The sequence below is a fragment of the Narcine bancroftii genome, chromosome 9 (genome assembly GCF_036971445.1).
Source record: "Narcine bancroftii isolate sNarBan1 chromosome 9, sNarBan1.hap1, whole genome shotgun sequence".
Taxonomy (NCBI): domain Eukaryota; kingdom Metazoa; phylum Chordata; class Chondrichthyes; order Torpediniformes; family Narcinidae; genus Narcine; species Narcine bancroftii.
The window spans coordinates 50,815,782-50,835,659 of NC_091477.1; the positions used below are offsets into that span (position 1 = coordinate 50,815,782).

The 19,878-nt window shown below is 41.1% G+C and overlaps 1 protein-coding gene across 1 annotated transcript in view; it reads left to right on the forward strand.

Annotated features, from left to right (window-relative positions):
- The first annotated feature begins 1,277 nt into the window (after nt 1-1,277).
- LOC138743541 (uncharacterized) overlaps nt 1,278-19,878 on the forward strand; it is a 46,734-nt gene continuing 28,133 nt past the window's right edge. Inside the window, exons 1-7 of the mRNA XM_069899032.1 lie at nt 1,278-1,426; nt 3,481-3,686; nt 6,031-6,168; nt 7,390-7,573; nt 11,707-11,797; nt 16,011-16,112; nt 18,566-18,656. Coding sequence (XP_069755133.1) covers nt 1,316-1,426; nt 3,481-3,686; nt 6,031-6,168; nt 7,390-7,573; nt 11,707-11,797; nt 16,011-16,112; nt 18,566-18,656 — 923 coding nt within the window. The 5' untranslated portion in view covers nt 1,278-1,315. The remainder of the gene's footprint in view (nt 1,427-3,480; nt 3,687-6,030; nt 6,169-7,389; nt 7,574-11,706; nt 11,798-16,010; nt 16,113-18,565; nt 18,657-19,878) is intronic.

Genomic DNA, 19,878 nt, shown 5'->3' on the forward strand with positions numbered 1-19,878 from the left:
AAATTGAATGTTGAATCTTTGGACAGGGAAAAATGCAAAACTAAATTTAAGCAAATAAGGGACTGCTGGAGGAATGCAGTGGATCAGGCAGCACCTACGGATAGAAATGGTCAGTCAATATTTCTCGCTGAAAGAGTCCCTACCTGTGGGTAGATATGGCTGGTCAGAATTTCAGGAGAAATATTGACTGACCATTTCTACTCCTAGACGCTGAGTTATTTCAGCAGGGCTCATTGGTTGCTCAAGATTCCAGCAGAGGCAGTTTTTGTTTTTCTAGAAAAATAAATGTAAAATTGGAGTTTAGATATAAGAGGAAAATCAGCAAACACTTTTCTGTGGAATAAGATGAGAGTTTCATTGTCCTCTGTGGAGGACAATGACCAATATTCTTACTTGCTGCAAAAAAGATACACTAACAACAATATAAATTAAATTGAGACAGTAAAAGAGATAATAAATATAAATGATTGATCCACAGTTGCAATTGGTGCAAAGAAAAAGTGATGTTTCAGGCCTTTAATTCGGGTAGTTTGAAGTGGTCTAAGACCCTGTTAGCGGTTGGCGGAAAAAGCAGAGAGTCGAGGCTTCAGGCTTCTGTTCTGCGTGAAGGTAGCAGCAAGAAGTGATGGTCAGCAAGAATCTGGGGTTCTTTTACACTGTTAATACATTAAATTAATTTAGAGATACAGCATGGTAACAGGCCCTTCTGCCCACAAGATTGCACCACTCAGTTTTACCCATCTGTCCAATCAGCTTGTCTGGAATCTGGGAGGAAACTGAAACACCCAGAAGAAATCCACACGATCACAAGGAGAATGTCAGACAGCGGTGGATTTTAACTCTGGTTGCTGGAGCTGTTATAGCGTTGTTCCAACTGCTACACTAACCCTTCTTGAGTCCATGTCTCACAGATGTTTTTGGCAAGGTCCATGCCCATGATGGCTAGGTTTGGCACGGTGTTAGCATTGTTGAAATCTGGTACTCTCTCCCCTAAAAAATAGGTGTATAGTTGGTCAATTGAAAATTCCATGACTGAGATGGATTTTTTTTTTGCATAAGTGTAAAAGAAATATGGTGCAAAGGTACATTAAGTGGAATCAACATATATTGCAGATATGCCTTAACTAAATAACAGATTGCACTTGTGAGTTAAATATCCTTCTTGACAGGGAAGGAACACCAAGGATGTAGCTTTACCATGGTGCTTTCATTGTTCAATAAATACTAGTTGTCTTGTCTTAATTCAGATGGTGTCATTAAGTGGTGGGATTTGGAAAATGGACATCTAACCTTTTGTGTCTTCGAACATACTGGCATGATCACTCAATTAATGTACTGGGTTGAACCCAAACTTATTTTCTCGTCATCCAACGATGGAACTATTGTGGTTTGGACTACAGGAGCAACTATATTTGACCGGATTACGGTACGAATTGCATCCCAGATTTTGCTGTTTATTCATGGATTTTAATTGTTTAAATTAGACAAGTCGTACAATACAGAATAGGCATTTCAACCGAACTCATTCACGCTGACCAAGTTAGTATTCTAGGCTAGTCCTAGTCCCATTTTCTTCCTTCTAAACCCTTCTCATCACATCTGCCAAATGTCTTTTGAATGTCCTAATTGTAACCACTTCTTTGGCTTCCTATGGCAGTATGATCCACATACGGACTACACATGGAGTAATACATTTGGCCCTCAGGTCCCTTTTAAATCTCTCCCCTCTTACCTTAAACCACTGCCCTTTAGTTCTAGCGTCATCTACCCTGGGAAAAAAGACTGTCAGAATTGACCCTATCTACGCCTCTCATGATTATGACCCAGCCTATCCATCCTCTTGCTAGAACTCACATATTCCAATCCCAGCCTCATCCTGACGAATCTCTTGTTCTTTCTGTGATGGGTATATTATAGTTTGTATATAAATATGTTTTTAAAGGAGGTAGATTGTGGGGGTTCAGTGTAGGTCACAAACAAACTAACATTTCACAAAACAGATCTCATTTAAAATTCAGGAGCTTTGCTGAAAGTGAGACATTGAGGCACCGAGTGCTTTTGCAAAGACAATAAAAACTACTTTCGAAATGCTTTGCTAAGGAACTTCAAAAGCTGGTACAAATGAAACAGTCCACGGTCAGAGGCTGATAAGATTTTTCAAAGACTGGGTCTGGAGCCCTGCAAGAAGGTCGTGTGTTTTTGCAAGCAGAGAGGGAGAAAAGACCAAACAGGCTCTCTCTAAGAACCGAGAGAGAGAATTCAGTTGGAGTTCTACAGTGACTTTTGAAAGACCCCTTTTTAAGAGATCTGAGTTTAGCCTGGTGAAAACTCTTATTGTCCTGACAAAAGGAAATGGCTGGAGAGAGTATTTCTCCTGAAATAAGGGAAACAAGAGGAACTCTGTGATGACCTGGAAGAAGAGGTTATCATTTTGAAAACCCTGATGGGGCAAGTTTCTTCAGCAAGACACTGAAGTAACTGATGGAAGTAAATCAGTTTGTGTGTGTCCAATGAGCAACAAATCTCTCTCTGAAACCAACAAGAAATTTCCTGAGCGGTAACTAATTACTTTAAGCACCAGAGCTTGGCGAAAATTCATAAATGTTAAAGTCTGTCATAGTATAAGAATTGCCTGACACCAGTGAACTTGGAGGAGTGAGAAGTGAGATTAGACTGTGAATCAAAGAACTTTCCTGAACATATACACATTACATACACATGCACTTAGAATTAGAAGGTGTTTAATTAAGTTAATAGTAATAAATTAAAGTTTGATCCTATTTTATATTTAAGGAAAATTAAAAGTAACTTTTGTTTAAGTAACCATTTGTCTTGGTGAATTTCTATCACAACTGGGTTTTGGGGTCCTCTGGACTCGTAACAGTTCCAACTTTTCTTCCAACTTGCAAGATTAATTGAATTGACCCTAGGGATTAATAGAGCAGAGGCCCAATTTCAAAAACAAATGTTGAAAAAAAAAAAATTTTTTTTAAATCTTGTCACTTTAGCAATGTAGCAAATGGCTAATTTTGTACAAAGCAAGATTGCACTGACTGCAGTATGATGATGGTAAGAACATCCATTTTAGTAACTTTGCTAATCTCACTCCTGTCAGTCATGTTAGCCAAACATCCTCTGCTGCTTTTGCTGGGAACTTTGTACTGATTGAAAAGTCTAGCTCGTTAGTTGACCAACTTGTCTTGCAAAAGGAAATCCCTGAACCTTTTCCAGAGATTTCAATCTGGATTATATTCTCCGGTCTCAAGAGTTCCAGAGGGTACCAACATAGTCATTACAATGCATGAAACCCCAAGATTAAAAATAACTTGATTCATGCATTGCTCATTCATTACCTATCGTGTGAAAATGATTTGCAAACAATTAATGCATCCAGAGTTGTCATGCAAGAACAAGCCTAATTCAATTAAACCCAAACTGCAAATGACCTCTGTTTCTGTTCATTTTGTTTCTCAATTCCAGTTAAACACTTCAATATTTTGTATGGCCATCAATCATCGGAGACATCAGCTCATTTGTGGGTTCAAAAACCAGCTCAGTGTCTTTCCCTTGGATGAAAAGAAAGTCTCTGGACATGTGCTGGATCTGGGGAGGAGCTTCACTGACCGTAGGCATAAAGACATTGTGTCAGCTGTGGTCTGCCTTGATACACGGATATATTCTGCTGGGTAAGTGCCTACGAGTCAGTTGGTGTTTTAAATACAATACAGCAATCTCTAAGTTACTCAACACATATGTGTGGAGGCAGAGTGCATTTGCTTCGAATTAAGTTGGATCTTGCCACAACAATGTTCGGAAACCATTGCTAGGCTCTAAAACATAAGGATTCCTTGAAGGTGTTCAGTGCTAGCAATAAGAAACATTTATGTCGCATGTTTCAAGTCATGAATCATAGCAAGTTGCTTCACAGAACCATAAATGCTGACAATGCCAACACTTGTCCATTGTTAAATCTGTCGATTAAACCTTGGTCTAATCCTAGTGGGTTAATCGGACATCAGTGTTCTGAGTAGTCATGATGTTGTCATGGCGTTGTTGGGTGGGAAATTCATGCTGATGAAGGAGATGTCAAACCAGGAAGGGCTGTGTCTTTGGGAGAGGGGAAGCTCTGGTAAGAATGTTCTCATTACACTCTTATTCTCATTTATTTTAAATGGTTTCCAACTAAGTCAGACAATTGGTAGTCCAGTGAATAAAAACAATTATGTGGGGCCTGTTCTGTGCTGTAATGTTCTATGGTTCTATGGAGTGATGGTAGTAAAACAATCAATTAACTGGACTAGTAAGCCAGAAACCTGGACAAACAATCCTGAGTTTCAATCTCACCACAGCAGCTAGATTTTAAACAGCTGAAAAATCTGGGAAATCAATAGAGAAATCAAAGGTAATGATGATCACAAAATTACCCTCCAGATTGTCCTTTAGAGGAGAACATCTGCCATTCTTGACTGGTCTAAAGTAACTCCAGTAAAATTGGAGGTACTCGCAGGGTCAAATTGGAGGTAACGATGTGTGACCAATGTTTCGGGCCTGTGCCCTTCTTCAAGGTACGAGTAAAAAAAAATATATATATCATGCAGGTACCTGAATAAAAGGCTGCGGAGGGAAGAATAGCAGGGGTAGGAGCACAGGCCAACAGACAAAAGGTATACATTGGATGTGGATGGGACACAGGAAAATCCTGTTGAGTTCCTCCATCATTTCTTTGTTGTTACTACCCAAACAAAATGTAATGATGATGAGAGGTCTCTAGACATTTGGCTGCAGTTCCAGAAAGATTAAAATAAGGCAAAGAAGAAAGTGAGCGGACTTAGCAGAAGTTTGATTAATGATTCTAAGATTCAATGGTAGTGTTCGGTTATGTGTGTACCAAATCTGGCGATGTCAATTTTGCACGGCATCTGCTTGCAATGGCAGGCAAATGGGACTCCTTTAGTCAGCACTGACAAGTTGGGATGAAGGGTTTACTGCCATGCTGCAGAACTCCTGATGATGATGGCTCCATAAGAGGTCGCAAAGTGGTTCTTTGTAAGTGGCAGTTATCACTGGCATCTCATGCAGTACATTTCCCTCCTCCAAACATCTGCCTCCATCCAGCATATATTGCCTCATGCAACAGGACAGAATTATCAGAGCTTAAGTGAACTCCTGATGTACTTTCCAATACTTTTCTCTGCTTTTAGAAGAATTGTATAAATTTCCCCTCAAATTGCCAGGACTTTATTTTTATTTCCCTTTTCGCTCTGGAAAGCGAAGGAAATAGTGAAGTATCTGACACATTACTTGAGTTCTGGATTTGAGCATTAGCTCAAATTGAATTGAAAGAACAGGATTATACCAAACTTTTCTTTGGTCAAGTCTAAACAGTTCAGGAACACAAAAAGATCGCAGGAGGAAGAAATAGCACATGATGTTTCTGAACTCTCAATGCAGGTTGATAATGGGTCCTTACCTGACTATAACTCCCTATGGATGTTACCTGACATGCTGAGTTACTCCAGCTGCTCATTGCTTGCTTGAGATTCCAGTGTCACCAGTTTTTGTGTCTGTTCTATTAATTGCTTGGGTTAATTCAATTAATCTTGCTTTAGCATCTTGAAAGAGTAGTGATTGGTTTGGAGTCAACTGTGCTTTTAAAACAGAAGGTACAAAATGGATAAGCAGCTTTATTTGTTGGCCAGTCCTGATTGAAATCAGGAATGTAGCTTGCTGCACAACTCCATGGATTCAGGGTTTTAATAGGAGCTTCAAATTCTGATCTTTATAGATTGTTGTTTGGTGAGAATCTCGAGGGGAAAATAACTGCAGGTGGATGTCTGATTACCAAGAATCTAACTAAATGGCAGAATGAGATTACAGACTATTATCTTTCTGTGTTCCCTCACCTAACCCTGTAGATGGGAAGAAACCAAGGGAAGTGAGGAGGGAATCTAAGAATTAGGCAATCACTGCAATTAAAATGGGCTTGAGTACCTTCAGACTTTAAAAACATTTCCACTCTTGTCTGAGCAGTTACGACAAGAGGCTGATCATTTACAACACCAGTTCCTATCCGAACAGCAAGACCCTGCAGCTCGTCCACTGTAACTCCAGAGCTCACGATGCAGGAATCACAAGTCTGATGGTGGTTCAGGAAATGGAGAGCACAAGGTAAGGCTTGGCAGCACTGTGTCGAGAAGGAGCACTGTGTGGCTCCGGATCAGCTCCACTCAAGACCGCAAGGAACTGCAAAGAGTTATGAATGCAGCTTAAACTATCACACCAACCCCTTCCCCTCTGTCTATTGCTCCAGCTGACTTGGAAAAATAGCCAGTATGCTGAAAGAGAGCATAGTTCATGAAATTCAAGGACAGTTTCTTTCCCACTGTCCTCAGACTCCTGAATCAACTTCATGATAGTAAAGTTATGTGGCCTTTGCTCTGTCCTAACGGATCTCTCCTTGTAATTCTGCACACTACTTGCTGAACTATGTATAGGGGACCTAGCTGGATTGCTCACAAAACAAACTTTCTCACTGCACCTTGGTACATGTGACATTGAAGTTTGAACTTGTAGCATGGTCCACTTCACTCCTGTGGAATATCTTACAAAAGAAAAGATTTGGGTCTAAAACTCATCCATCCAGTGCCCATTTATTTTGCATAATAAGTCCTATGACGGTGGAAAAGGGGCAGCACAGTTAGCGTAGTGGAGAGCGCAGCAGTATTATTGCGCCAGTGACACCAGTTCAAATCCGCTGCTGTGCATGGAGAGTTTGTACGTCCTTCCTGTGTCCACGTGGGTTTCCGATGGGAGCTCTGGTTTCCTCCCACATTCCAAAGATGTATGGGGTTTGTAGGCTAGTTGGTGTATTTGGGCGGCACATGCTCATGGGTCGGAAGTGCCTGTTACCTTGCTGTATCCCTAAAATTGAAATAGAATGTAAAAAAGGAATACTTATTCACAAGCAATGGATGTGCTGCTCTCCACTTGAGTAAAATTAAAAAAAGTAGAGAGTACAGTGGCAATAGCTTGTACAGAAACAGAATGCAGCACCCCAACCCACTGCTTTTGGACAACTGACACCTTGCACATGTGAGAGACACACAAATCCTGATGATGATCATCTAAAATGATGATTTCTGTTCATTCATTAATGGTGCCTTGTCACCCAATCAAAATATTTCAACTGCCTGAAATCATTGTGGGGGTACTTTCACTTTGCACACTGCCATTGCCTTCTCAAGGATACCCATTTCCCGAGAATAATGGAAAGAATTATGAAAAAACAAGTGACAAGCATAATTAGTGAAAAGGATGGGCATGTTTGCACTGACTTCCGTTTGCCCTGAGAAGTAGTTTTTAATGAGCTTTCTCTCACAACTCATTCAGGCTTGTGACTGGCTCCTTCGATAAAAGAGTGAAAGTCTGGTCACAGGATGGGCAGCTGATCCTGAAGCTCCCTTACTTTTCGGGGTTTATAAGCAGCCTCTGCTTTGTGCCTTGCGTAAATTCTCTCTGGATCTGCAGTGGCATCCCATCCCCTTCCATCTTCGACCCAAGCGCCGGAGAAATCGTGAGTGTCACTCTTTTCTTACTGGGAATAAATCTGATTGAAGGGGCAGAGGCAGTGTGTAGCTGTACCATTGCGAAAGAGACCGAATGCAGAGAGTAGGATGTTAATGCAGGAGAGAAGTGAGCAGTGTCGCTGGGATTTGGACCACTGTGAAAGATTAATAATTGCACAAGCTGCGACTCAACATCCATACATGAAATGAAACAAAGAAAGCAGGTAAAAGTGGAGAGAAAAGCTACCTTTTTGTTTTTAGTCACATTTTAAAATTAGGATATTTTTTGCAAGGCCAAAATTCTAGCTCACTTTGGAAGAACATGTCACACTTGTATAATAGGCAGGCATCTGGGAGAATGAATTTAACCCAGAAAGTTCTGAATTGAGACATTTTGATAAGAGAAGGGAAGAAAATTAATGTAAACTGATTGACATCTTTTCATCCAGTGGACAAGACATTTGCGTCTGGGTGGAAATACAAAGCTCTCTGACAGTGGCAACACAAGATTTGAAAGTTGCTAAATAGGCTTTTGATGCAATATTAAGAAAAGAATAAAAAGGAATGAAATGCTAAATCATTCCAGAACACTTTACAGCTGTGTTCTCAGCACAACAGTTTTGGGATGATGTCAAGGTATTGGGAAGGTAAAATAGAAATTTACCACAATAGGATGAGAGATGAGGGACTTGGGGCACTGAAAAGATCAGCTTGTTCTGTTAAAACCTGGGAAGTTTGAGGAGAAATGTTGAGAGCAGCGCTCTAAATATTATGTTGCTTTGTTAGATTTAAGCAAGAAACTGTTTCGAATTTAAATTTAGACACATGGCCCAGTAACAGACCCAGTCCTGAAGCCTCCACATTGATGCAATCACAAAGACGGCTCGCCAGCGGCTATACTTTTTGAGGTGTCTGAAGAGGTTCAGTCTGTCATCGAAAATTCTCGTAAACTTCTACAGGTGTACCGTGGGGAGCATTCTGGGTGGTTGCATCACTGCATCACAGGCACCAGACTTCACTCCATCGAGGATATCTGCATGAGGCAGTGTCTTAAAAAAGCAACCTCTATCCTCAAAGACCCCTACTACCCAGGCCACACCCTCTTCACTCTGCTACCATCAGGGAAAAGGTACAGGAGCCTAAAGACGAGCACTCAATGGCACAAGGACAGCTTCTTCCCCACTGCCATCAGATTCCTGAATGATCAATGAACCAAAGACACGGCCTCACTTTTTGTTCCCTATTATTATTTTTTATATATATAGTAATTTTGTAAGAAGATTATAATGTGAACATTTACACTATGATGCAACTGCAAAACACTGACTTTCGTGACTTGTTCATGACAATAAATCCTGATTCTGATGCCCATGCCCCAAAATACACTAATTAGCCTACAACCAGGAAACGTTTTTGAAGAGTTGGGGAAAACTGAATTACTCTGAGGAAACACACACAACCATGGGGGAGAATGTACAAACGCCTTCCAGACAGTGCGGGGCTCGAACCTGGGTCATTGGTGCTGTAATAGCATTGCACTAACTGCTACACTGACCATGCAACTCTGGAATCTACAAATAAAAGGAGTAAATGGCCCAGAGATATTTTGTCTACAAAAAAGACTCGTGTAATCCAGCTAAATGAAAGGATCTCATTATTCTATTCTGAATACCGTGTAGATGTAAGGTATCAGCCAGCACCTATTCACTAGTATTCTTGCTCCTCCACCAAATCCTCATCAAGAAGATGATGTTAAGCCTCATTTTGGCAGGATTTGGCCGATATTCTAACCAGGGTAACAAAAGTAGCCTTCCTGCTGAACCCAATGTTGTACCTGTTGGGGTCCCTTATGGACATAAACTAAAAAATAAAAAATTCACTCCATATTTATTACTTTGCCATAACAAAAAAAAAAGTATAGCAATGACCTGGAAATGTGACTTCCCTCTCCTGATCAGTAAGTGGATTACTAATGAGCACATTTTTTCCACATTCCCATGGGGGGGGGGGAAATCATGTATAATCTTAGAAACCGAGACAGCACTTTTATTAAAATATGGCAGCCATATCTAATGTACCCAGGAGCACAGCTATAGCCACACCCAGACAAAAATTACCAATAGATGAATTAACAAAGGAAATTACATTAGGGGGCAGCTCCATGGTCACTCGTCAGATGCCAACTCCACACCCTGCCTCTTGCTTTCCTTTCTTTTTTTTAAGAGGCGGGAGAGGGAGGGGGAAGAAACGGCACATATATATAGGTTGTTGGGGGATATCTATATATTTTGTTACAGTCTGTGCTTACTGATGGAAAATGAAAAATAAAATATTTAAAAGAAAAAGAGGATTTTAAGTCTTGTCCTCCTCCTCCCCCTCCCCCCCTCACCCAGTAAAACACCCCAAATAGACTGAACTTCCATCAACATTAAACTCGTCCCGTTGTGCAGGGAAGAGTTGATAATTTTCAGACTATGTATTCTGCTTAAAAATTCCAAGGATCTGTTGGTGTCAGTTGTGGTTGAACTGTAGCTTGGACTGTAGTGCAGTTCAACCATTCCACCTATGTTATGAGGGAATAATGTGAGTCACCCATTGTAGCCATCTTGCTTGGTAGTGAGGAACTGGAATGGAGAATATTAAGAGCCATTCAGCCAGTAAAGTAGCAGACGTAGACACATCTAACAGTGTTGGTGATCACAGAGACACAAATTCAGTGTAATGAACTATATAAAGACATGATAAATCTAGTCAATGAAGAATCCAGATCAGGAAAATCTTGTATTCTGACCCACAAATTCTTATAATCTGTAATAAAGAATACATGTCTTCAGCCAGAGGGTGAGGGGGGGGGTGAATCTATGGACCCTGTTACAACAGATGGCTGTGGGGGCCGAGTCATTTGGTATATTTAAAGCTGAAGTTGATAGATTTGTGATTAGGGTGTCAAATGTTATGGTGAGGGTAGGGGGGGGGGAAGGCAGGAGAATTGGGTTGGGAGGAAAGGTACATCAGCTGTGATTTGAATGGCAGAGCAGACTTGATGGGCTGAATAACCATATTCTCCTCCTACGTTTTTATGGTTTTACCCTGAATTCCGTCCTGCTATTTTTGATTGTCTGCAGGGAAAAAGCTGCCCAGTTCCAGAAAAGGTATCATAGAATCACAAATTGTTACCCATCCCTTTTTGCTTATTTAAGTGTCTGCCAAACTGATTCTGAAACATGGTGATAGTATCTGATTCCACCACATACTCCAGCAACAAATTTCAGTAATCAACCACTCTCTGAATAAAAACAAACTCCCCCTCTGATCCCTTTTTAAACTCCTTCCTCTCACCTGAAAACTATGCTGTCTTGTCTTGGATACTCCCTTTGTGGAAGAAAGATTTTTACTGCACCTCCTAACCTTATATTCCGGACATCAAACAATCATTTGTTATGCAACATGAGAAATATTTTGAAAAATGTATAAGTTTCTCTCTTCATTGGTGCTCTCTTCATCTACAGTCCTGGCCCGAGTTATTCTTGGTCTTTGTATTCCTCTTCTAACTCACGTTTGCTGATCTTAAAATCCCCTGAATGCTTCTGATAGGATAGGATGCTTTGGAATTTCTGTTGATACTTTCTCAACTCACTTCATTCGTGGCATTCATTAATGACACTTTTCACGTCTTGAACTCAACAATTATAAACCCAGATCCTCCAACCAGATGGCATTAGCATCGACGTCTCGGTTTCTGCTAGTCTACTCCCCCCTTCTCCTTCTCTTCCCTATCCTTCTTTCCTCTGGCTCTCCTGCTAGTTCTCTCCATTCACAGAGCCATCCCCACTCCCCCAGTTTGCTGGTGAGCCCTCCCTCCCTTATCCACTGCCTGCCCGTGGGACGGTGCTCCTCCCCGCCCAGCATTTTGTTTGGGCTCCTGCCTACATTTTTCCATACCTTGATAAAGCACACAAGTCTGAAACATCAGTTATGTATCTTTAGCTTTGCTATATAAAGTACACTGTTTGACCGGTTGGGTTTCTCCAGTATTGTGTTCTTACTTCAATCAGCATCTGCAGACCTCCATGTTTTAACCCAGACTCTTTACCTGGAAAACAATCTGTTGAGTGTCTATTGTCTAATTGTCCTTCCCAAGGTTTCAGAATTCATCGAAACTTTCCACAATCAAGAGAATGGTCAACTGTTGCATCAACTGGTTTCCATCCCTGAAACCAACCACGTAATAGGTAACGAGTTTCATTAACAATAACTCAATCTGGATTGCCAAATCAATCTGCTCAAAATACATTTTACAGGAAATAATTTCATTTCAATTAGAATTTTGATGCATCTGCACATTTTTCTTATTTACTGGGCCCTCCATAATATTTGGGTCAAAGTCACTTTTTTTCTCCTTTATTTACTCCTGTGCCCCGCAATTTTAAATTTGTAATCAAACAATTCACAGGCGATTAAAATGCACATTCCAGAATTTATTCAATATTACTTGTCTACATTTTGATTTCACCATGTAAAAATTACAGCAATTTACTTCTGTTTCAATATTTTTATTAACATTGTATAAAAGGTGTTTTTATGTTTGGATGTGAAATTTCAGAGTCCCCTTCTTTCAAGGCACCATAATATCTGTGACATACCAATGGTATGTACATTAAAGTAATCATGCTTTGTTGCATATCCCTTGCATGCAATGACTGCTTGAAGTCTCTGATTCATAGATATCACCAGGTACTGAGTATCTTCTCTGGTGATTCTCTGCCAGCTAACTTCAGCTCCTGCTTGTTTCAGTTGCTTGTCTCCTCGAGTTTTCTCTCATCGGGTGACTCACTGGGCAATTCAAGAATTTTTCCCGTTTTTACCTTTGGAAAAATTTCTTTGTTGCTTTTGCAGTATGTTTGGGATGATTGTTTTGCTGTAGGATGAGTTTGGAGGCATTTGCTCAAAGTTGAGCAGATAAGAAGATTCGACGCACCTCAGAATTCATTTTGCTATTGCCAATAGCAATAACATCAACAATGAAGATGAGTGTAGCAGTCTCCTTGGCAGCCACACATGCCCAGGCCATAACCACCATATTTCACCAATGAGGTGGTATGCTTTGTATCTTGGGCAGTTCCTTTACACTTCCCCACTTTGGTATTGCCATCTCTTGGAAACAGGTTAATCTTCATCTCATCTGTCCACAAGTGCTTTTTCCAGAATTCTGCAGGCTCATTTCCATACTTCTCGGCAAATTGTAACCTGGCCATCCTGTTTCTGTGGCCATCTAGTAGTTTGCATCTTGCAGTGTAGTCTCTGTATTTCTGTTCTTTCTTTTTCTTTGGCTTGGCTTCGTGGATGAAGATTTATGGAGGGGTAAATGTCCATGTCAGCTGCAGGCTCGTTTGTGGATGACAAGTCCGATGCGGGACAAGCAGACACGGTTGCAGGGGAAATTGGTTGGTTGGGGTTGGGTGTTGGGTTTTTCCTCCTTTGTCTTTTGTCAGTGAGGTGGGCTCTGCGGTCTTCTTCAAAGGAGGTTGCTGCCCGCCGAACTGTGAGGCGCCAAGATGCACGGTTTGAGGCGATATCAGCCCACTGGTGGTGGTCAATGTGGCAGGCACCAAGAGATTTCTTTAGGCAGTCCTTGTACCTCTTCTTTGGTGCACCTCTGTCACGGTGGCCAGTGGAGAGCTCGCCATATAACACGATCTTGGGAAGGCGATGGTCCTCCATTCTGGAGATGTGACCTACCCAGCGCAGTTGGATCTTCAGCAGCGTAGATTCGATGCTGTCGGCCTCTGCCATCTCGAGTACTTCGATGTTAGGGATGAAGTCGCTCCAATGAATGTTGAGGATGGAGCGGAGACAACACTGGTGGAAGCGTTTTAGGAGCCGTAGGTGATGCCGGTAGAGGACCCATGATTCAGAGCCGAACAGGAGTATGACAACTGCTCTGTATACACTTATCTTTGTGAGGTTTTTCAGTTGGTTGTTTTTCCAGACTCTTTTGTGTAGTCTTCCAAAGGCGCTATTTGCCTTGGCGTGTCTGTTGTCTATCTCGTTGTCGATCCTTGCATCCGATGAAATGGTGCAGCCGAGATAGGTAAACTGGTTGACCGTTTTGAGTTTTGTGTGCCCGATGGAGATGTTGGGGGGGCTGGTAGTCATGGTGGGGAGCTGGCTGATGGAGGACCTCAGTTTTCTTCAGGCTGACTTCCAGGCCAAACATTTTGGCAGTTTCCGCAAAACAGGACGTCAAGCGCTGAAGAGCTGGCTCTGAATGGGCAACTAAAGCGGCATCGTCTGCAAAGAGTAGTTCACGGACAAGTTGCTCTTGTGTCTTGGTGTGAGCTTGCAGGCGCCTCAGATTGAAGAGCTGCCATCCGTGTGGTACCAGATGTAAACAGCGTCTTCATTGTTGAGGTCTTTCATGGCTTGGTTCAGCATCATGCTGAAGAAGATTGAAAAGAGGGTTGGTGCGAGAATGCAGCCTTGCTTCACGCCATTGTTAATGGAGAAGAGTTCAGAGAGCTCATTGCTGTATCTGACCCGACCTTGTTGGTTTTCGTGCAGTTGGATAACCATGTTGAGGAATTTTGGGGGGCATCCGAGGTGCTCTAGTATTTGCCAAAGCCCTTTCCTGCTCACGGTGTCGAAGGCCTTCGACACCTGTATTTCTGTAAACTAGAGTCATTGACACATTCACACCTGCCTCTTGGAGAATGTTTCAGATCTGTTGGACAGGCGTTTGGGGATTTTACTTCATTATGATGAGAATACTTCTGTTATCAGCAGTGGAGGTCTTCCTTGGCCTACCAGTCCCTTTGTGATTACTGAACTCACCAGTACACTCTTTATTCTTAATTATGTTCCAAACAATTGATTTTGGTCATCCTAAGGTTTGGACAATGTCTCTTACTTCTCGTTTTCAAGCCTCTTAATGGCTTCTTTGTCTTTCACTGGTACAAATGTGGTGTCCATGTTGAAAGATGGCAACTACAGACTCCAAAGATGATCAAAAACTTTGAAGCAAGCCTGGCTCTCTTATACCTGCACAAATGAAACAATTAAACATATCCGAGTACTCACAAACACCTGTGAAACCAAATGTCCCAAGCATTATGGTACCCTGAAATGGGGGAACTATGTATTAAAAATACTGTAATTTCTACATGGTCAAACCAAAATGTATACAAATAACCTTGAATAAAGTTTGGAGTGACAAGTTTAATTACATGTGAATTGTTTGATTACAAATTTAAAATTGTGGAGCATGGGCAAATAAAGGAAAAAAAAGTGTCTTTGTTCCAAACATTATGACAATAAACTCTCGTACTTATTATTTTTCACATGCATGAGATATTCCAAAGTGAGTAACCTAAACTCATAAGACAATAGAAGTCCACAAACTGGCTGCCCTTGCACTGACAACATATCCAAAAGAAGTCAAAATCAATTACTTCAAAGTGATCCAGCATAAACCAGTTCCAAGTGGCATATTTTCTAAATTTCTTATGGCAAGTAAAACCATCAGTTCTTGTCTTCAAACTGCACAATAACATAAACTACAGTGATAATTTTCTATCTTGAAAATGGTGTTTGGAATCCAAGCAAACTCAAACCCATAAAGCAGAACCCACTTGTGTAATAACTCCAAAATTGTCCTAATAAATCTGTTTTATTGTTCATTATTTTGGGGGGAAAAATCATTGGAGAGGACATCAGGGAGAATGTTTCAATTCTTCAAAATATCTTCATTATCATGTTTGAAATTAATTAGGAGAAGTGGAAAGATGGGATGGGCAAGTGGTGGTGGGCTTGGTTTAGTTAAAGGCAGTCCTCCCAACTGTTCAGCCTATTTTACTAAACTGGGAGTGTTAACTTGGATTATGTCCTTAAGATTAGCAGTAGTGCTTGAACCCAGATGCTATGGATATAGAGATTTTTTTTTTTAAACGATCAAAATCATTACATCAAGAAACTTGTATAAAAGCAACAGCTTTTCTCCATCAGTAAAGGTGAATTAAAGTTCCCTCTCTTTCTGGTGGTTTGATTAGATTCTGCACTGTCTGTGCATGACTGACCCATGGAGTTTACAGAGGCACTGGTTTCACAGTCCAATCAATGCCAAGGTCACAATGTAGATTCATGTTGTTCTTGCCCTGAAGTTGGAACTAAAAAAAAACCCACCAGATTCCCTGTTCCCAGTATCTATGAGAGATGACAGACATAGAGAAAGCTTGCTTTTGTTCAAAGGCAGTGAGGGTTTTGGTTAGTATCAACTAGGTTGTTGATACTAACTGTGAAACACCTGTGAACGTACCCTATTCGGATTTCAGGGGAGCTACCCACATCCCCATAAGGTCCTCCCACTGAGCAGTGTCAACCCATGATAATGACAAGACTGAGAGAATAGGGTAACTGGGAATTGGTTCATTGTTCATTTTCCCATGGCAGGTTCCAGCAGGCAACATCGAAACTTGACGGTTTGGAAGTACAATAAGATGGGCTCTGTCACAATTTTACGTAGCAAGCAACCAGTGGACTGCCTGAGTTACAGTGAGTACAATGGGAGCAGAGGCCGTACCACTACATCACGTTACTTGTCTGTTCAGTGGAAAGTTAGAGTGGTAACCAGGAGAAAGTGTTCATATCTCACTGACAGCTCAGATACAGGTATACCCTGCTTTATGAATACAAATTTGCAGTTACGAAGAAACTTTTGTTCATTTTTACAAAAGCACCCAGCCATTATAGAGGCTGCATAAGCAGCTCCTTCCCTGGGAACTGCAATGTCAACAGATAAGGTAAATGTTCCATTATCATCCGGTAATACTACATCTAGAATGTAACGTACATGAAATTCTTTGAATTTTGTCCAGAGTCCCTCTCTCTTGCATCCCAGCCTCCTGTACCTCACACCCAGTGATGTCACTAGGGGTGATGTCACCCACACCATGGACCCAGTGTACCATGTGTAGAGGAAGCTAGTATGTGTGTTCCTTGTATGTCCGGGATGGTGGCGGCAGCGCTGAGTGGGAGTGGGGTGGGGTGGGGTGGGGGAGGAGGGTTGCTCTGACAGCATTAGAAGGTTCAAAAAGTAAATTTCTACTTTATAGGCTGTGTATTTATCTTATTATTCCTGCTTTTAATATATTTTAGTGTTATTTATGTGTTATTTGGTATGATTTGGTGGGATATTTTTTGGATCTGGGGATGCTCAAAAAAACTTTCCCATAGAAATCACTTCTTCACTTTACGGCTTACGAAAGGTTTGGTAGGAACGCTCCAGTTTCGTAAAGCGGGGTTTACCTGTACTTGTGTAAGTTTAGAAGAGCTAATGATGACCATAGCACTGCCAGGGTATTGTACATCTGGGTCGCAAAACACGTTCAAGGATGGAAATTTTAAATTTGGGAATAGATAAATGACACTCTGAAATACGTAGATGCACACCTCTTGAAAAAAAACATATAATTTGAGAAATAGAGCCAGTGCCTCAGATTTTTTTAAAAATTTGGTGCCCATAGGTATTGCATTATGAAAGATTCCCTGAGCCCTGATCCTTCTCAACTCCTTGCTGACTATGATGTAGAGAAATATATATGTTTTTAGATTAAATAATTTAATTATTGTAAGTTGTAATCAGATTTACTTTATTTCTATTCCTTTTATCTACCTTATGGGTTCATTATTTAGGGGGAGGGTTTGGGAGGTATCGGGGGAATGTTATGTACTATGTATAAAACTGAAGAACATTTTTGTATTTGGATATTAAAACATGTATGAAATTTAAACAAAATTATTTTTTAAAAGAAGCAAGGATTTTTTTTCCTTTTATCTGAATTGGCTGAGATGCAACTCTTATTGCCGCATCTCAGCCAATAGGCCATGAGTGACACAGTTCAGGCAATAATTGGAAATGGATGATAAATGTCTTAGTGCAGTGGTTCTCAACCTTTTTCTTTCCTTGAGTTGTGTGAGCAATCATCTTTAGTCTTCTCCCTGCCCAATTTACCTCTCGCAAGGTGACACTTTTTGCCCAGTTTGTCAATGGTAGTAACCCATCTCAATGTCCAAATCGCCCATTTGTCACAGGAAGACTTTGTAAAGGAGTGGACAGGTTTGGAAAAGGTTCTCCTGCAGGCTTCATAATAAAGATGTGCAATTAATGAGAAAGTGAACTTCACAGTAGTGTTGTTCATAACCATAGAATCACAACATTTTACAGGCAATGAAAAACTTTCAGAGCATGGCCACTGTTTTCTTTTGAAAAATGTGGAAAATTCTTTTGTGGCTCTCCCAGAAATAACAGAGGAAATAGTAGGATAATGTTTTCCACATTACTGAGATGTTGATGAATGGCTGGAGGTGCTGCTTTTTGGATGAAGTGTTGTACTGTGACCCAATTTTACCTTAATGAATTTAATTTTTTATTAAAAAAAAAACTAAATGATGGAATTTTAATGATACAACACTGTAGAAACCCTTTCTGCCCAGTTACATCCAATTAACCTTCCAACCCTGTACATTTTGGAGAGTGGGAGGAAACCCGAGGACCAGGAAAAATCTAAGCAGGTCATGGGGAGAATGTACAAACTCTTTACAGAGAGCACCGGATTCAAGCCCGTAGTGCTGTAATAGCATTGCACTAATCACTATGGAAACTGTGCTGCCAAGTTGTCCCATATGAACAAGAGGGGAGTGTTCTTTCTCAGTCCTGTTAACCACTGCAATCAAAAACTGATATACTATCATCCACTGATAGAAAATGCTGGAAATACTCAGCAAGTTGGGATCTGTGGGAAGAGAAACTAAGTTCACATTTCAGGTTGAAGACCCTCTGTTAGAAGGGCTATCATCATTTACTGTTGTTTGAGGGAGCTTGTTTTGCTTTAACCTGGTGTGTGTTTCCCTGTACTATGACATAGCAGTGCCAATAGATGGGTGATGTTTTACTCACCGATCTGTGAATTCTAATTGATAAAGCTATCGTTAATCTTCCCTCGCAGCCCAGAAGGAGCCAATTCTTCTTTTCAGTGGGCACAGTGATGGGACTCTTCTAAAATGGGAAAGACAACAATCATCTTACTTCCTGTACAGGTCAGATTTACACTGAAACATTTTTTTGTGCACTATTCTGGTAGAGCTGACTGGCGTATCCCTATAATCGGCAGTGACGGATTGACCATTAGGCTGAGTAGGCTGAAGCCTAGGAGACCCGGAAGTTAAGGGGGCCCATCACATCCTCTGGTACACCAATGTAACTCCTTGTCAATATGAACTCACATTTATGCTGGGTCCACCCATCACAGGGGAGCAGAGCCGCTGGAGCAGAATTCTTAACACGGGGCACAGCAAGAGAGATGCCAGTGTTTTTACCCACAATGCAAAGTGGTGCAGAAACCATTCCATCTCACCCACCTTAAAAAGAATACACAAGCTGCAATTAAACCACGTGATTTCCCGTAATGATGTCATCACGCACAGTGCCTTTCCACCCATCCCCACACCAGTGCGCGACTTCGGAAACCTGTCACTCTCTCGGACCCTCCTCCAGGCCAGTCGCCACCACCTGTCCCATTCTCTCCCACTGGATTCAACAATGAAAACTGTCTATCATGTTCTCTCGCTCCTTGGCGCTGGGCACCCTGAGGGGGAAGGGGAACTGCGCTTCTTGTACAAAGTAAAAACACAGTATGCTGGAGGAACTCAACAGTGTCCACAGGAGGTAAAAGACTCTTTATTATCACTATATTTCTGTGGAGCTGAGGTTTACTTTAAAAAAAAAAGGCTCTCCCATCTCCTCTGTTATTTTGTATCGAGACTTTTTTTAGAACTAATTTTCTTTATCCTTCTGTAACTTAACAAGACTTCAAATTATTCGGGGCTAGCAGTTGGCCTCTGGAAGGTAAAGTTTTGTTTGATTTTAATGACATTTTTCCTCCCCTCCTTCAACCAAACACCAACTGCTATATTCTCAGCACATACCCAATGGATAAATTTAGCATATGTGAGGGTATCGCACCCAAGGGCTAATAAATGGAACAATTTCACTTTATTCTATTTATCAAAGGGTGGGGGAAAGGTTGGGGGGAGTCTTACTAAAGCTCAGCCTTGGGCCCGGGTGGTAGTTAATCCACTACTGCCAATCAGGCTTCATTCTGTTGTCCAACATTCGAGTGAGGCAATTGGAAAACACAATGGTCGTCATTCCAACTGCACTGATTTCTTCAGAAGAATAATACTTATGTTTATAGAAGTGGCATGTATAAGAGAAACAGGTTAATTACTCCACTGGTATTTTCCTCTCTGTTACTTTATC